General features: G+C 41.5%; 1 protein-coding gene across 2 annotated transcripts; it reads right to left on the reverse strand.

The window, feature by feature from the left end:
* Nucleotides 1–210: 210 nt before the first annotated feature.
* On the reverse strand, nucleotides 211–18,975 carry LOC133842522 (uncharacterized). 2 transcript variants are annotated; one of them, XM_062275643.1, is made up of 9 exons: nucleotides 18,821–18,975; nucleotides 16,532–16,952; nucleotides 2,784–5,216; nucleotides 2,563–2,726; nucleotides 2,056–2,178; nucleotides 1,326–1,994; nucleotides 1,108–1,262; nucleotides 900–1,038; nucleotides 211–833 (listed from the first exon to the last, which is right to left on the reverse strand). In XM_062275643.1, exons 2-9 carry the CDS (start codon nucleotides 16,725–16,727, stop codon nucleotides 633–635), a joined length of 4,080 nt encoding a protein of 1,359 aa, XP_062131627.1. In that variant the 5' UTR covers nucleotides 16,728–16,952; nucleotides 18,821–18,975; the 3' UTR covers nucleotides 211–632. The 2 variants fall into 2 exon arrangements, with proteins under 2 accessions (XP_062131627.1, XP_062131626.1); XM_062275642.1 differs by having other exon boundaries at nucleotides 900–1,041.
* Nucleotides 18,976–19,258: the final 283 nt, after the last annotated feature.

Below are 19,258 nucleotides of genomic sequence, written 5' to 3' on the forward strand. Positions count from 1 at the left end.
TCATTTAATACTATGTGCTGTATGTAAAAGCGAGATGGTCGTCGTAGCTGACTACAGTTTGAGAGTCACTGCATAATGACGATCGGCGGTTATTTTCAAATTTATACAGTTTGAATTGAACCAGTGAAGATTAATGTATTGATTAGATTTGTATCAAATATTGGATTTGATTTCTGATTTTTAAGAAAATAAAACCAAAGGGAATTTTTAATTTACATTACTGTCTTTATTTATTTATTTAATCATATTTACACTCACACACATTTAAACTTAAAAGAAATCGATAGATAGATAAATACTAATGCTTGTTTTGTTTGACTTTCAATTGAAATGTAATTACTTCTAGGGTGCAAATAATTTAAGTAAGTATTATTAAAATTAATGATTAGTGATCGTTTACATTGTATTAAACTATTGTCATACTCGTATCTCTCTGTGATGCTTACTTAAACTAAGTCTTTATTTTGCTGGGATGCTCGAAAACGCGTCTCAGCTGCAGTCACCCGAAATCTCTTCGGACTGCAGTGGAAAAGTGTTTTAGGCGTCTACTTAACTAAACTACGCATAGAGTTCATTATTTACAGGCTCCGTAAAGAACTAGGACAGGGCTGGGAGAAGATGAAAGAGGCGTCTCACTTCATATAGTAACTGCTTGGGGCACGACCCGAGGTGTAGGTGCTCATGGGTATGCCCTGTGGGCCGGGTATATGATTGTTACCCGACGAATGCGTCACCGATTGATTTTGCGAGCCATAAAGATGATCGACACTGGTGTTGCCAATGCCATTGCCAGAGGGCTCGTAGTCCACATCATAGTAGATGCCCGACTGGTTCTGCAGTTCAGACAAAAGCAATTAAAAATTATATTGAAAAGATTGTTAGAGTGTAAATATGTTTACCGCAATGCTGCCGTTACTGCGACTCTTGGGGCGTGGCACTTGAAAGTTACGACCCAGCAGATCGGCACGATCCTCCTCCTCGCTGGAGCTGGAGTTTTCCAGCGTGCGCATTCCATTCGCACGTGGACCAAGGCCAAGTCTTCTGAAAGCAATGCAAAGAGTCAATATAATGTGCAAACAAAATGAAAAGGACCTGACGACTCATTACCTGGGTAATGGCACTGGCGGCGCCAGGCTGGCGCTGGGATGCATTTGCATGGTGCTCTGCAGCGACATGCCACCAATGGTGCCCATGCCTATGGCACCGAGATTCGGATAGGCAAACATTGCCGACGATGGCCTTGTGGGTCCAATGGGTTCCGCCTGTCCAAGCAAAAGAGAAAATTACATAACTAAACGGGGTCTGGGTAATATTTTTGAACTCACCCCGTAATGATTCGTCTGCGCCATCACATCGGCTATCTGTGCCCAGCGCATGCGATCCTCTAGTGTCACCTGATAGCCTGCTTGTGGTAAACCTGCTGACTTCAATGGCGCTGTGTTCATATAACCAAACACAGGCGAGCCCATGGCATTCTTCTGCTCTCGCTGCCAGCGACGTGACCACATGATCAAGCACACCAACGTCAGCACAATGATGATCACCGCGGCCACCGACGCACCAATAGCCACGCCCAATACCTCGCCATCGATCTCACACTGTGCGCCATAGTGACTGGAATCGCAGGCACAAGTCTGAGTGCCCTCGTCGTTGTAGCTGCAGGTGCCACGATTGTTGCAGTATGCATCCGGACAGCTCTGACACTCCCGTCCCGCACGCTGCGGTTGATCAGCCCAGGGATCACGCAGTCCAGCCTCGCAGGCGCAGTGGAAGGTGCCCCAGCTGTTGCTGCACGTGGCACTGGCGTGACAATCGTTCAGTTCCGGAGATTGGCATTCGTCCAGATCATGCAACGCAGAGACTGCGCCTTCAGGTGAGCTCACATACAGCACCGAGTTGCCAATGTTGTTGTTGCGACGATGCAGCACACCGAGCAGATGCTTCTGCACATCGCTGCGCAGATTGGGACGCAGTGTCTCCACGCTCTCATCAAGCTAGTGATAAGAAGAAGGGAATTGTTGATTTGTCAATTTAATATTCATTATTTTTGCTTACTTTCAATGTGAGATTCACATAGACGCCACTGCCGCCCAGATTGGGATCGCCACGATAGATATTGTTGACCTTGGCCTCCATGAACTCATCCGAATAAGGTGTCATTGACATGGCAGAGTCCAGCTGCGAAAAGGTTAATAAGTGATTAGTTTTATGATATTATTAATTAACAATTATTCAAAATATTATTAATGATTTTTAATGAAATCTTTTAATGTTTAAATTAAACAAAGCAACTTTATATAGATAAATAATTTTCTGTCATTTTAACCGATTAACTGTTACTTTAGAATCTCTCTTTACGTCAACAAAAATAACAATATATCAATACTTAATATTCATATTATATTTTATTAATATTATATTATATGTATATATACATTTTGCAATTCTGATATTAATATTAATTTAAGCAATCGCTTTATTTATAATTCGCAAGCATTAATTTTGTTTTAAGTATTAAATACTCATAAATATTATTTATTAACTATTTCCTTTGATACTTACCGCCCTTACTGATTCATAGCTCAGTTGTCCATAAGGTTCGCTATTGCGATCCATCAGCTTGTTGTCCCAGACGATTCTGTGCTCATAGATGCGATCCACACGCATGCCCAGATGGAAGGAGATGACACGACGACACGGCTCACGATGCTTGCGACGCGAATAACCTAAGGATTAACAAAGATTAATGATAAAACATCAATTTAGATTTCCATTTTACTCACCTGGTCGACAATGACAGCTGGAGACGCCGTTGTCGGTCTTGCAGCGTTCGTGCTGCGCCTGATCACAGGTGGAGTCATCGCCCACAATGCAGGTGTCAATCCTCACCGGTGGTTGCGTGGGTCGTTGGCGATAGTGTGGTCTCGTGGGTCCCGCATTCGTTGTGGCCGCTGTCGCTGGTTTACTCTGTGCCTGATTACCACCTGACTGTGGCTGCAACTCGACTACTTCGGTCTCGGGCACCACATAGCCACTGCTGCTCTGTGTGACACCATGATTGGGTGCAGTACCTCCACTTGAACCACTACTACCACCATTTCCAATTCCATTTCCAGCGGCTGCTTGTCCTGGCAGCTGAGGCAACCGTGTGGCCGGCGTTGTAGCGCCCGCGGGCGGATCTGTGGGATCACCAAATAGATTGATGTAAGTGCGTTTGCCATCGATCGAGACGAAGCCTTCGTCACCTGATGCCGACACTATGATGTCCGCCTGTGCTGCGCCACCAGCTCCAGCTCCATATGAACCATAAGGCTTAATATTGATCGTCTGCTGTGAGCCGCTGCCCTTCGGTCCAGGTCCCTGAATAGCCGACAATGTCACATCAAAGATCTCGCCATAGCCTGGTGGCAAATGCTGTCGAGTGGGTTGTATGGGTTGCTGGGGCGGCGGTGGTCGCTGGGCGGGACGTGGACGACCGCCGGGCTTGAATTCGGGATCGTCGAGCACGATGCCGGGTCGGGGATGATAGGAAGCGGGCGGAGCTGATGGATTGGGCGTTGTCGGGGCTTTTTCGGTGCTGGTTGTCGAGGTGGTACTTGAGGTGGTAGTTGAGGTGGTGGATGAGGTGGTGGTAGTAGTAGTAGTAGTAGTGGAGCTGGTACTGGTAGTAGAGGTAATCATGGGCAGATTGGAGGTGGGTGCAATGGCAGCCACATCGGGCAGCTCGCTCAGCGGCAACGTTAGAATGCTGCTCGTTGTGCTCGCTGTCGTCGTCGATGGGGTTGCTTCCAGACCGGGTGTACGATTGGCGGTCATAAAGATCACCTCCTCGGTGGAGGGATCCAGTTCGTGGCTAATGCTCTCCATCGGCATGGCCACATAGCTGGAAGGCATGTTCATGACAGTGTTGACTTCCGAGCTTGTCTCTACGATGGTCGTGTAGCCCACATGCGATTCAGCCTGCGGTTTCTTCTTCTCATGCTTGTTCTTCTTCTTGGGCGGTGCAGTTGGCGCTGGTTCGGGTGGCGGCTGCAGTTCGTCCTCCACCTCGCCACCGCCCTCTGTGTCTTGATCGGACACTTCGATGTATTGCGCATTGGCATCTTCGTTCGAGAACTCCGAGTCGTAAGTGGTGTCCGTGGGCTGCACTGCATCCAATGCATCGCCAGCTGTCTCGGGTGCCTGCTGTTCCGGCTGCTTAACGTCCTCCGATTGTGCTGGCGTTTGTTCGGGTGCTCGCTGGGGCGGCAGCTGTGGCGCTGGCTGTGGTTGATACTGCGGCAAGGGACGGCGACTGCCATTGACGCTGGTCGTAATCGGTGGGCGCGGCTTGTTGCGATACCAAGGCGGTCGATTGCTCACGAAACCAGGACGCACAGGCACAATCTGCTCGGGTATGGGGACGCCTGTGATGAAGGGACGTTCGGGGCGATCGAAGGGAAACGGTGGCGGTCGCATTGAAGTTCCCGGCTTCTGGGCCTCGTAGTCCACGGGCAGAGGTTGCACATCGGCGATGCGTGGCGGTCCACGATTATTGATGCGACTCGCCGAGGGACGACGCACAACTCCTTGGGTGTTGGCATGCACATTGACGTTGCCGTTGAGTAGCTTCACGATGCCTGTGATGATGTCCTGGATGTCCGGGTTGCCGTTCTGGCGTGCACTATGCGGCGCCTGTGTCGCACTGGCCGCTGCCACTGCCGTCGAGGTGGCAGTACTGCTCGGACTCAGGCTCAGGTTCGGGTTGATAGGGGACCCCGACGTAGGCGGTCGAAGGTCCCCTTGCACTAAAAAAGGCTGCTCGGTGCTGGACGTCTCTAGGTTGCCAGTGTTCCCGGTGCTGCTGCCATTCGCTGCCGCCAAAGTTTTGCCAGCTCTGATGCGTTGTGTGCGCTCGGGTTGCTGTTGCTGCTCCTGGTTGTCATATGTGCCCGTTGGCTTAATGTTGTAGTGGAAATAGCGTCCGGCAGAGACGTCCTTGTCGCTCTCCTGCCCGTAGCTGACATCATTGCGTCCCGAATAGTGTTGTTCGTGCAATATCGGTGATGCAGAGCGTTCCACACGTGCTCGCGTCTCGTTATCTTCGTGAGCCAGCGATTGCGCCTTCTCGGGAATGGTGTTTGACTCGGTCATCGTGCTCTCGATGCTGAGACGTGGCGACGAGTTGTGGCTGCTGGATTTGGGTGAGATCTGTGAGATATCATCGTGCTGGGCAACTGCAAGGAAAAGCGAAGAGAAGAAGCAGGTGAAAATCTGATGGTGAAATTCTTTACACAATTGAAAAGCTTCAATTTCACTAATTATTGTGAAAAGAATCTGATGCAAATGCTGCCGAAACAAAAGCAAAAGGCGGTTTCACTTTTCAGTTGTGCCCCACCTGCCACATGCCGCATGCCACATGCTTTGTCTTTGTCATTGTCACACACACATTACACACACACCCATCACACATACATTCTCAGTCTCAAGCCTTTCGATGCCATATAACATATAATATGCACATTTGCATTTCTTAGAAATCCAAACCCAGAGAGCGAGATCTCAGTTTCAGTCTCAGCCTCGGTCTTTAGTCTCTGTCTCAGTCCCAGTCTTCCATCACATCTACTGTATTCAGTCTTCAGTCTCTGTCGCAGTCCCAGCTGGCAGGCATCATTTATTTTCGATGTCAAGTTTGTGTCTTGAGTCTTTTGTATTCTTTTCACTCTCGCACATCTTGCAATGTGTGTAATGTGTGTTTTTGTTTTTGGGGCCTTGCACATATGTACTCTTATTGTTTGTCTAAGCAGCGACATCTGAAATTACTGGTTTCAACCTCTTCAAGCCAAGGCTGCGGCAACTCAGTATCTGTCACAAGTTTATACAGCCTTATTACTTATTACATTTCGCCAGAGCCATCATTCCCCTTCCCCTTCCCACTGTGCTCGCACAATTGCATAGCAAACTCCCACTTTGGAGGCCGGTGGAGCTTAAAGACAAGAATTTCACAAATTGCTACGTCAAGCGTTGAAAAGATGCCAACTTATTCGCATTGCTGGCAAACAAACTTAACGATAGCATGCCGCAGTAAAGCTACTTATACGATACGCTTACACACTTTCGTATACAAGGGGGATGTGCATGTTTGCGTCAGTTAATCAATGCAAATCAAATGAAGAAATATTCCTACAAGTGATATGGTCAATGAACGAGCCCTAACTGCAAATTAGATAATAAAGTGAATAAGTGAATGATAAAAAAACTGCAAAACATTTTTATTACCAGAAAATACTAAAGAAAGGAAGCAAAGCATTTAAAATCTTAAAATTTCTTAATGAATTTGATTTGAAGAGTAAATTACAGCAGATACAGGTGAATCAAATATTCTATAAGAGCTAAAATTATATAAATAAAAAAAAAGCTGAGTGTTGCAAACAGAAAGAAGATTCTCATTTAAAAATGAATTCTAATGAAACCATTACAATAGATAATAAGATTTTATAAGAGGTAAAATAATAATAAGAAAAATATCAAAAATTTTGGTAATTAAACAAAGTTGCGTAAATAAAAACAAAAAAAAAAACAATTTTAATCAAGTTAAATTTCTATGAGTTGAAAATATAAAAATAAAATAAAACCTACAAGTATAAACTTTCTTAAAAGTCTTTGCGAAATAAATTGACCAACTCTAATGTCAATACAAATATTTATATTACCTCTTCAATGGCAGTCGCTTTAACCAACTTTACTTCAAGCAAATAATTAAAATAAACTCATTGCAATTATGATTACTTTCAGTTCAAACTAAAACCTCACATAGGGCTTTTGTCTGTTGCTTTACGCTTAGGAATTTCAATCACAATTTAGTGAAAAGTGTGATACACAAACCCAAGATGTATAGAGAGGTATTAAAATAAGTGCAGTTCGCTTTCTACACATTCACGCTTCACACTAATTTCTAGCTACATATTTGAAGTGCTTTCTTTTGAAAAGCTTGAGAACGCTTAATGAAATTGACACCTGCTGATCTTCTGCATCAACTTTGACCCACTCGAGCTCAATATCTGTCTCAGACTCAGTTCGAGTGTGAGTTTTGTGTGCATGCATTCAATACAGTGATTTATCAATTTTCCACTCCTAAGAGGTTTTTGTGTGTTTCTGATAAATTTATTTGACTACAAACTTGCTTCGTTACTTTCTTTCTGTGTGTCTCTCTCGACGCTTGTGATTTATAACAGAGATCGTTGACTTGCCGCCGGCAACTTGCCACAACGCCAACACCAGCTTCAGCTTCAGATTTAGCTGGGACTCTTCGCAGGTGCCACAAGCATGTGTCAGGCTGCCAGACAATGCAAATGTTTAGCTGACATATTAGCGAGATGCTTGAGCTATTTGAGGGCTTTAAGGCCTGAGGTCTGGTGGCACGATGAGAAGTGGGCGCTGGTAAACACAACCAGTTTATCATAATATGATTTTAGGTTTATGATGCCGCTCATAATTCACACGACACGACAACAAACACGTTTAGTTATTGAGCTTAACCCAATTGTGATGCGGTTTTTTCTTTTTCTGATTAAAATTTGGCACACACACACACACTTTACTTTCACCTTCGCGCGATAAATGCGACAAGTGATGGTAAAAAAAAATAAAGCAAAAATGTGGATGTGGAGCAAAGTGGTTGCTGATTGATAACTGAAATGCGGTTGCTTTTGTTATAAATTCATTTCACTTTCTATCACAAATTCGTTCAAGTTTTTGATATAATTAGCGCTTCCTTCAACGACCAAAGCAAAACAAACTTGGCCCATAAATATTGCTATGATTGAGCACATCGCACATTTTCACTTTCGTTTTGTTGTTCGCAATTTCCACTTGTTTTCCAGCATATTTTGCTGTGTTCGCTTTATTATTGATACCAAAATTGAATTTGTTGCAGGCTCTGTGTGGCAAGGTAAAAGTGTCTGCTGGCGGCAAGTCTTCAATTACCAGCAGAGACAACTATGTATAATGCCAAAAGTGGAGTGGCAAGTGTAACACAATTTCGAAAAGAAAGAAAAAAATTGAATCTTGTGGCATGCAACACTTTCACGGACAACGAAAGTAAAACTTTAATTTTGCTGTCTCTTTAACATCAGACAACTCCCCAAACGTTTGACCAGAAGACATTCGAGTTCAATGCACCAAATCAATGATAGCTTCGGATCCAACTCTTGACAACGACAACAGAGCGAAGGCAAACAACAACAACGATGACAACTTCGACGACAAGAGAGTCATTAGTTCCAGCGCTTGCCTACACTAATTTAAACGCTACTTGGGCCCACGTCGAGGACAGGACAGAAGGCGCACGACTCGCAGCCCTCGATCCACGTCGTCGCAATCTGAATTGCGAGACAGAGACTGCGACGTCGACGGCAACTGTGACGGGGACTGATACTCAGTCTCTGCAGGCAACCACTCGTAACCCACACGCGGCACCAAATTGCCAATTTCAGCGCCTTCAAATTGCCGGCAGTCGCCCGGCCCGGCCCGGCCCGTCTCCGACAAGCAATCACTTTCTATTTCTAAGCCGTTGCACTCTTCAACATTTTCGGTCTGACGCAAATCTAAGCACAAAATAACACAGTCTGAGAGACAGACACAACGGTGTTTCACAATCACAGCATAAACATACTTATAGTACACACTGTTAGCGACAATAATTACATTTTCCACGCTTATGAAATGCAACCAAATTTTGATTTCGATATTTAAGACACGTACGCAAGCATTACGCATACGCCGTGTACGTCCGACTGTCAACTGACTTAATTTGGCAGCTGTTTGCTGTTTAAGCCCTGGCAGTAAGTGCTCCGTAATGTCAGCCTAATGTTCACGATTACATAACACTTCAGGTGCGAGCGGACTGTGTGATAATACGTTGTAATTTCTCTTTATTAATAAAATAAATTACCTAATAACAAAAGCAAAACAAGACTACGGAAAAATGTCAAAATAATACATTTATTTATTAAAATATTTTAATCTGTTTATTTTTTTGAGCATAGTATAATTTTATTTACCTTCAATTATAACTCAAAACAAATACATTTTTGAATATAAGATTCTTGTACTATTTTAAACTCAGATGAAATTACTTTTTCTGACAGTGTATTTACTTTTAGATAGAATTGAATATTCGATATAATGCGATGATATTTATTTGTTTTCACAGTTCGGCTAAGAAAAATCTACTTCTGAGAGAAACTTAATAAAAAAAAAAAAGGATTGAATATTGTGAATCAAATAATACAAAATATAGAAATAATATAGATAAAAACTTGTGTATTTTACTTTTTGTTAAGACCCTATTTATAATATAAGCTGCAAATTATTTCAGCTTAGATCTTATTTACTTTCATATGTAGCGCTTAATTTATTTATATTAATCTGCCAATATTTATTGTAAAGCAACACAATGCTTTTGTAGCTAATTCATTTTTATATTTAAATTTTATGTTAAGAATCTATTTATATTTTGAAGATAATACGATATGCTCCATCATACATTTAATTTACTTTCTTACAAATTTCATATTCATTTTCATCTACCAATAGCTATTAACAAAAATTCTTTTATAGCAAGCATTGTTTTTATGTTATTAACAAAACAGAAGAATGGCTTGATATTAGGCGTTAGAAAGTACTTTAGTTATAGTCCAGCATTCAGCTCCAAAAATAACTCTGCCATAATCGAGCTTGAACAATTTGATTTTATTTCGGAATTTTATTTGCCGCTTTGCAATCAAAACTCTTTCAGCTTGGTCAATTCAATTCTCTTTGATGCGGCTTATGAATAGCTCTCTGCTAGATCTCTCTGCTAGATTTGTTGTCTATAAGCCCCCTAAGGCACGTCCAGCTGAAAAAACATACAGAGAAGACTCACACACACACACAGATGTGCATTTCAAAGTCAAAGAACTGAAGGCAACGCCTCAACCATAGAAAAAAAACAGATATTACAACAAGTTTAGCGTTTCGCATCTCTTTCATTCCCTACGAAATATCGTTAGAGTTAAGCCGGGACTTTATAGACTGCGGAGGGCGTGTCTGGCAGCTGGCTTAAAACTGTAGCATTAAAATTTTGATTTAATGCTAATTGATTCAGGCATCTCCGGCAACGCTTGGCTAACTCAAAACTGTGGTGGGCGTCGGGCAAAATCTTGTTTTATGGCCAGCCAAAGAAAGTTTGTGTAATAAATATTTGTTATTTGCTGTGCTTGTTGTTTGCGTGTGTTTGTTGTTTGTTTGTCGCAAAGTCATGCAGAGGCCGAACCCAAAAGAGATTCATTAACAACGCAAACATCTATCCCAGCTGCGGTTGCACTTGAGCAATCAAAGCGTTTTTCTCGCTTTTGTTGGACTGCTAAAAGAACCCTAAAGTGCGGTTCATTGTCGCGCTGTCAGTTGAACCAACAATTAACAAAGTGACGAGAGTGACGTTGACTAAGACTGAGATCTCTGTTGTTTATCTTCAGCTCAAGTGAAATTCAAGAATTTCACAGCCAAAGATTTGAGGAGACCATGACCATGAAGGTGTGTCATATAAACTTTGTTTTGCCAGCGTTTGCCGCACGCGCGTGTCCAGCAATTAGATATGTTAATTTTCCAACTTGCAAAGCCTCACAGCGAGTGGAACTGCACCTCAGCGTCTCGACCTGCAACTGCAACTGCAAGCATTGTGTCAGCAGAAGCGAATGACCTTAATCAAGGTCTACGTCTCTAGCTCTCTGACTGTGGCTGCAACATCTACTAGACTCTGACTCAGTGGCTGCAAGTTGCATTTTAAGTTGGGGCCTGGCGGCTTTTGTTTTTTGTGTTGCTTCTCTTTTGCTTGTCTAAGCCGAAAAATTTATTAGCCGCCTTCTTGGCCAGGCTTGGCTGGACTTAGTTGGGCTAAAGCTTGCTGGGGAATCGTGGAAAGTTACGAACATCCATATCCACATCCACATCCACATCCGCGACTGAAAAAGGCCTGCAAAACTGTCTAAATAATAGACACACTTAACAGCATAATTGTCTGATATTTATAATTAAAGCCCAAGCAAAAGGCAAACTGGCAACTGGCAACTGGTAACAGGCAACAAACTTGCAACTTGTAACTTGCAACTATAACAGATTCCAGCGGAAAACAAAGCAGGCACTAATAAGCAGCAAATGCCAGGCAGATACAAGCAAATGCCTTTAAGTGGCTTTGCCAAGAACACACAACAGCAACAGCAACAGCAACCACAACGGCAACAACAATCGTGGCTTGTAAATTGAACTAGCTGCAATTTAGTGTAGATTGCTTATCTTCTTGCCACAAGACAAGGCAAAGCAAAGGCAAAGGCACAGACTCGCACACTCGATGCTAGGGCGAAATAGTTGAAATATTTGCTTTTCATATATAAACACGCAAAGCGAATATTTGTGTTGCGCCAAAGGGTTGCAGGTTGCATCGTGTTGCAGGGTCAGTGAACTGCAACGAGAAGCAAAAAGCAGTTGCAGCCGATCGAAGATATTGTAAAATAAAATCTATCAGTGGACTTTGCTCCATATACTGTGATCACTAATTGAACAATTAAAGCTGATTAAATGCCAGTAAAAATGGAGCAAACACATTGCTCAGAATGGGAACAGTAAGCGGCAGCAGCAACAGCAGCAGCAACCGCGTATCTCATACGCCCCTTTGGCAAGCAGCGCAAGCAAATCCGCAACTGGCCGCAAATTGTAGTTTGTCGTTTGCTATTGCTGTGACCAACATACAAGTCCGAGTCTAAGTCGCGAGTTGCGAGTATTTCCAGTCAAGTTCAATGCTAAAAGAACGCAAAATTTATTGATTGAAAAGCGTAGCTGCATCTCGCTCGCACTCGTAGATAAAACTGTGTCAACTTGCCCCCTCCGAAGAAAACGGAACAAGTTGCGGCCAATATGGACAAACGGGTGACTCGCAATGGCGAGTGACAAGTTCAAAACCAATCTGAGTCTGTTTTAAGTGTGTGTGCGTTTCGTTTGAAGCCAAAAGTTGAAAGAGGAACAAAAACAAATACGTTTAGGTTTTACAAATGGCCCACAGAACCGGCTTATATATTAGCCACAGCCAGAGTAGCAGTCAGTCAGTCAGGCAGCTTTTTATTAGGCTATCGTGTGAGTGTGCGTGTATATGTGTGTGACTGTCTGTAGATAACTGCACGTCTTTAACGGCATTCTATTTCAAGTTTTACACAATATTTTTTCCTTCCTTTTGGTGTCGACGACGCCAGCTGAAGTTCAACTTGCCACTTCTAAGTCAGTCAATTGGGCTAATTGTGTATGTGTGTGTGTGTGTGTGTGTGTTGTGATGCCACACGAATTTCTTGTCTTTTGGCCAGCAGGTGTCGCACCTACACATCGTTTGGGCCGAGTTTGTTATTTTAGAAATTTCGATTAAATCAACACAAGTCAAAAGCCAAGTTCGTTGCCTAAGTCTTTTGTTTATTTGGCGTAGATTCTGGTGATGAGGCCAAAGAAAGCTATTGCCACAAAAGCAATTTGGACACACTATATATGTAAATGAAATTGGCATATTCAAAAAGCAGACAAAAAATGAGAAATAATAAAAAAAAGCAGCAGAATTTCAGTTCAACCGGTTTTCGACAACTGCGAAATGTTTTCATTGATTACCATTCAATTGTATCACACACAGCATACAGACATTCTGTCTACCTGAAAGTTGCAGCTTCATCAACCGCACAAAAAAAAAGGTGAACGTCCAACTCTCTTCTCTCTCTCTCTCTTTTGTCTGTGCGGTTTTCGCTGCCTTTGTGCAATTTTGCGTACGCCTCAAGAGTCCTCGTGGCCAGGGCCAAGAACGAACTTGACCACAACCGAAATCAAGATAAATTGTGGGTTCGGGCTGCTGGGTGTGTGTTTATGGTTATGTAGCTGTGGCAAACTTTCGTTGTGCCGAATTTCATTGTACAATTTTTGGCCCTGTCTCCCGACTCTCTGACTGTGGCATGGGAAAGGGAAAGTACGAGCATGCGCATGCAGTTATTGATACGACTTTGGCTTTAGCTCTAATTGAATGAAAAGGGTGGAGAAACGTTTAACTTAATTGGATATGCTAGTCTGATCTGATCTTTGCCTTGTAATTGACATTTCTTTAAAGGCTAATGTTCATTGTTATATGGTGCGAACAGTTAGCGGAATTAGATTAATAAATTTTCGAAATTTTTAAATATAAATGTAAGAAATTTAAATGGATTTTAAAGAATTTATTTAAATCGGATCGAGCTTGTAGAGTATTTGAGTAAATATATTGCTTTATAATGAAGCAAAAAATAAATTTATTCAAACTTTTTATTAAGGAAAACTTGCGGATTTTTAAAATAATTGTATTACTTTGTATTGCAGATAAGAATATGAAATATGTAAATTCATTCGAGTAAAAAATTGAAATGAATTTTAAAGAATTTGTTTGAATTTTTTTTTTTTATCATATTTATTAACTTACTTATTTTACTTTATATTGATGTGAAAACTTAAATTTATTCGAGTTTATGTGTAAACTTGCACGGTATTAAAATAATTCTATTACACTGTTTTGCAGTAAAAAAATTAAATAAATTTCAAATAATTTATTTGAATTTATTCGAGTGAAAAAAAGAAATGAATTTCAAAGAATTTATTTGAATTACTTCGAGCATGATTGTTAAGCTAAACATGCAGCCAACTGTGAGCAGCTGTCATTAATAATTCCAGCACTTTTTCCCTTGCAACAACGCACCTGTTCTGCGGTTTGCTGCTGCATTTCTTTGTAATTAATTGCGTCAACATGCCAGGCAAGCGTGTGGCCCACCAGGAATGCAGTCAACAACAGCCAAATGAAACCTGCCACTTGACCCAATAAAAAGAAACGCGATAAATTTGTGAAGCGGCCAGAATCGCGGCATCTTCTTCAGTTCCTGACCAAGTAAGAAACTTTTATTACAGTATCTCACTACCCCCCCTTTTTCTCTCTCTCTCTCTGTCTTCCTCCTTTTGCGCTCATCATCATCTTTCACTTGCGACTTTGCTGCAAGTGGGCCATGTAACAGAAATGTGCCAAAAAGCAGCGTGGAAATGAAAGAAACCAAAAAAAAAAAAAAAAACTTTGTGTGGAATAAGCAAAGCTAATCTGAAAATTTAAGCAGCTTTAAGCATCAACAGAGCAGAGAGAAAACAAGGGAAAATGAAAATCAACGAAAATACACAACAAAGAAATATGTGTGAGTGTGTGTATGAAGGTGCAACAGGTTATTGTTGTCAATGCGGCTCGTGACTTTATTGCGGCCCAGCGATCGAACGTATCAAATCGCATCCCATCGAATGATGAATTGCACTCAACTCGCTGCTTAACTGTTTGCTAGGTTTTCTTTATAGATTTTCGGTACACACACACACACACAAACATAGACATGAACATGAACATATATTCAAACTCATCACGCTTTCTAATGGCGTTACCTTGACGATGTTGCTGCTGCTGCTATTGCTGCTGTCGATGCCTCGCTTCGACGAACGACACTTTTCCAATGCACACACCAAACGAATTTCAATTCTTTTGGCGTTAACATTTCGAAAGCCCAGACCTGAAGCCCCGTTATTACCGTTGTTACCTGTTACCTGGGCTAAAGAATCTCTCAATTGGTCGAAGCCGCCGTTTGAATTTTTTTTTAATTAAACTGCCTGGTTAAAATGATTTTCACTTCACCTAATTTTTGCGATCCATGAAGAATGCAGCTTCGTTTTTCTACTTCTTCTACTTCTACTGTTTTTATGTAAATTTCCAGTTGTGTGCGGTGCACTCAATGGACAAGACAAGACTGTTTTTTATGTTAATAAGGCTTATTAACTGCATGAAAGGTTTGCTTTGGAAATGCCAACATATTTGCTTTAAATGGCCCAGTAAACAGTAAAACAGTAAAGTAGTTGGCTTTAATTGATTCAGCGGCAAACCGTTGAGAACCATTCACTGCGCTGTTTGCTCATGTGGTGCATCTTAACGGCGCCCGTCAGCGGTTGTGTGTTGATTTATAATTGAAAATGCCTACACTAAAGTGCATAACAACACATGATTGTGGTATGTTCTTTGTTACAAGAAGCCAAGAAAGCGTGAGCGAAATTAATTAGAACCCTAAACAGAAATATATACGAAGGAAAAGTTGAATAACTATTCAAGTGACTTTTCCATTTTGAAGCATTGCATAAAGTTAATTATTCAATCAAACGATTATCGAACTTTAATTAGCTTCAATTCACGCATGTCACGCACTTACACAGTCAACTGCATATTAACAAAACCAAAAGAGGGTAAGGCCCAAGCTCAGGTCGCTGAATCCGGTATGAATAATCACAATTATGCAACAAAAGAAATAAGCGAATATACAAGACATGTTCAAGAGCTCTTGTCGAAGCTCTATGACGCATTTAACACCAGAGTTGAGCCACAGATGACACAGAGATGAGTGTATATAAGTAAGTTAGATAGCACAGTGAGTGTATTTCATCATTAGATATAAGCAGCAATATATCCTAAGTTAGCTGACACAGAAATGAAGGTATGTCGTACTTAAACTTTGGCTAATAAAACAACGACAATGCACAAAACTTTTATGTTACAGAAACGTGTATAAAAACAAACAAACAAACAAATAAAGAAAGAATGAACCACGACATACTCTAGAAAAGAAGTCACAGAGATAACTCATAAAGTGCCCTTAAAAAGCAAACGTAGATGAGCCATGAAATGCTCCAACTCTTCGAGTATGTGTGTCACGCGTTGACACCTGTCAAATAAAGTCGAAAAACAGCCAGATCAGAGTTTGGTATTCTTTTTTATTTTTGGGTCAAGCCCGTATATTCGAGCAAAAAAATGTGGGGGCAAATTGAAATTAGCATAACTCTGGTATGCCAAAAGAAGCGGAGATTGTGTGCGGACAATCGTAGTAGTTGTCTGTACGGGTGTCTGGGTGATGTCTTGGGTGCTGATGGTGTTCGTTGTTGGCATACTTTGGGACACAGCAAGCAAACAAACAAACGCAGCAAGTGCGAGTACCCATTCATGTGTGTGAGCATCTAGCTATCTGGCTTTATGTATATATTCATTCTGAGTAGCGCCCAATAAATTATGTAGCAGAGAGCGAGCTTTCTAAAGAGAAAGAAATACGAAACAAAAATTTAAAGAAAAAAGAAGATATGTCTAGCTCACAGCATGCGGCATTTTCGTGTTCAGCTTCATAACGAACTGTTTAATCTAATATTTTAATTGAAATTCCTCCAACAGCAATTGAAAGTTGCATAGTGGAATGTTTAAAGCTTTTGCAGTGTATCCCACATACAACTAAGTAGCTAACATTCTGCATTTTGGTGTTAACTTGTTTTGTTTGTCGACTGTGAAAGCGGCTGCGGCTTGGGCTGCTGCTGTACAGTGTGAACAACAATTAAAATTCGCATTATATGTTCATGTGAAATTCTTTCGGCGTCTCCCTTGTCAGGCGACACTACTTACCCGCCGTGTGGACGTGGAGCAGCAGCAGCAATGAAATTGACAGCACTGTCGCAGCTGAGAAGTGCCAAATGTGCCGCTGGTAACTTGGCATTTTACTATTGTTGTTGTTCTTGTTGTTCTCGTCGTTGTCGTTGCTAGAACTTCTACTTGATTGTTTATTTTTGTGTGTTAATTTTTGTGGCTTTCGTTGCCACATTTTTGCATAAATTTCTTTTGTTTGTCTCCTCACTCTTTTCTTTTTGCGTCACTTAAGTTCTCGTTGAATTACGAATTTTTTTCTTGCTGTTGATTTGTGTCTGAATGTTGCCTAAACGCTCCTCGGCCGATGTCCAATAACTTGTTGCTGCTCGGAACTTTGGCGTGGCATTTTTGACTTTTTCATTTGCAGAACGATTCTTCAAGATTTACATATTTTAATGAGCTGCAAAGAACAGGAAAAAAAGAGAAATGGGTTATAAGAAAGATTCAATGTTCAAGTTTGTTGCCTAAGTCTTTTGTGTGGCAGTCTCCCAAAATTCGAGAGATGACCGGCAGCTTTCATAGCTCTCAAATTCGCGTGAGAACTGACAGTGTCGCTGGTTTAACGGGGAGCACTGCCCATTTAAGTGCCAAGTGAAATAAGTAGCAGCATTACGTCAGCTAAAAAGGCCAAGACAAAAAGAAGCAAAGGCCACAGAAATGCGCTTATAAATCAGTCTGTGTGCTCCACAATTGCCCCCAAAGAAATACTTGTAAAGTGGCTTTCTAAGTCACCTTTACATAAGATAACATATGACACCTGCCTATGGACGAGCGACAGTTGAAAATGTGATTGAAATGCTAATTTTGATTGATGTAAAAAAGCATTCAAAATAGTTTTTGGTTTTTTTTGGGCCCGGCGCAGCTGCTGCAGCGAAAGTTTAAGCACAATTTGAACTGCGAGAGGTGTCAAAAAGAAAAGTGAAATTCGAACAAAATGAAACGAAACAACCGATAAATCAACTCTAAGTATATTAGCAAACGTTTACAAACTGCTGGCTGCCCAATGATCAGAATGGTTGGTAACAGTAACTTTGGATTACCCAATAGCTGTAACAGCAACAACAACCACAACAACAAGAGACACAACAACAGTAACAACATCAATAACAACAGCAACAACGACGCCCTGCAATTGTCGATTAGCGGCTAATCAGAAGCCAAAGCAACGATCGTTAAAAACGACCAAAAAAACAATTGCGAGTTCAACCTTAGCTGAAAGTGAAAGCACTCAGAAAGCAAGCAACCAAAAGAGACACAGACCGAAAGAGATGAAAAGGGAAAGATGTGGAGTAAAGGTTGCTTGGTTGCTTGCGACGTGAGTCGAACCGAAGACTCGAAACTTGAAACTCCGATTACGATTACACATACACAATAAGCGAAAGATACAAGATACAAAGCGAAGCCCAAAAACTGAGGCACAAACTCAAACATGTGCAGCTCAGATCCAAAGTTGAGTCATGGAAAAACACTTTTTGGCAGGGCTGTTAATGTTTTTATTGCTGTTGCTTCGAGTTGTTGCTGTTGTTGTTGTTATTGTTTACACCTCGAGTGCAGGAAGTTTTTCCTATATGCCGAACCTTGAATATTCGGCTGCCCCCAAAGTGAAATAGAAAGTTTTTAATAACAAAAACAGAGCAAGCACACAGCAAACAAACACTTTTCATCGTGGGCGTCTGTTGTTGTTTTGTTTTGCTTTAAGTCGTTGTTGTCATTAAACGACTCCATTTTTGTTTCCAATGACTGATTGCTAGGCAATGTTATTGTTGTTGGTTGCCCACGCACCGTCAAAAGGCGCCTGTCAGCGATAAGTTGAGCTGGGGATTTGCTTGCCAAGCTTGTTAAACATTCTGTGTAGAGATTGAAGACACGACGACTTCGGTTGTTATTTCAACGGAAGTGTTGCATTGGCTCATAATTAGTTGAGCTGTAAATGACTCATATGAATTTTGGTTGCCATTGCGTAACCCAAAATGAAATGAAAACGAAATGAATCCAAAACGATGCAGGTAACGCAAAGGGTGCTGAGTTGTTCGATGTTGTTGTTGTTGTTGTTGTTGCTGTGGTTGAAATATTGCCAAAATGCGCAGCGAAAAAGAAACGCGGAGACACGAAATTGCATAAGTCAACCGGTGACTGCTTAATGGTTCCTTTAATCGCAGCGAAAGACGCAGTTGGAAGTTCCCGCATTTCGATTTGTAACGGAAAAACTCATCACAAAACAAAAGACTTAGGCAACGAACTTGTTTCATTTTCATGTTTAGTGCTTACCTCGAATAGAAACGAAATCAATCATTAATCCAAATGCTTTATGAGTATTTATATTGATCTTATGATGGATTTGTTGTTTGTTTTCTTTGATTTTTTTTATTGTGTTTTCTTCTGTCTATCACGCTTTGTTTTCAATTACATTTTGCACAGATTTCACCAAAAAAAACAAATTGCCAAACTGCAAAAAAAATAGCAGAAATTTCTTTAAGCATAATGGTCGATTCAGAGACAGAGTCGGACAGTGGGACGCTGGAACTAAAGCCGTTTGACAGCCAACGAGTCAGACGCGGACGATGGATGCAAAAAATGCGGTTTTGTGGCTTCAAGGAATGCAGCTAAACTTTAAAATTATCGAAAACTGAAATCTACGGCTAGCGATAGCCAGCAACAAAACCAAGTGCGAGGGAGAGAGAGAGTGTGTGGCGCGGAGACAGCAGC

Source organism: Drosophila sulfurigaster, chromosome 3 (assembly GCF_023558435.1).
Source record: "Drosophila sulfurigaster albostrigata strain 15112-1811.04 chromosome 3, ASM2355843v2, whole genome shotgun sequence".
Taxonomy (NCBI): Eukaryota; Metazoa; Arthropoda; class Insecta; order Diptera; family Drosophilidae; genus Drosophila; species Drosophila sulfurigaster.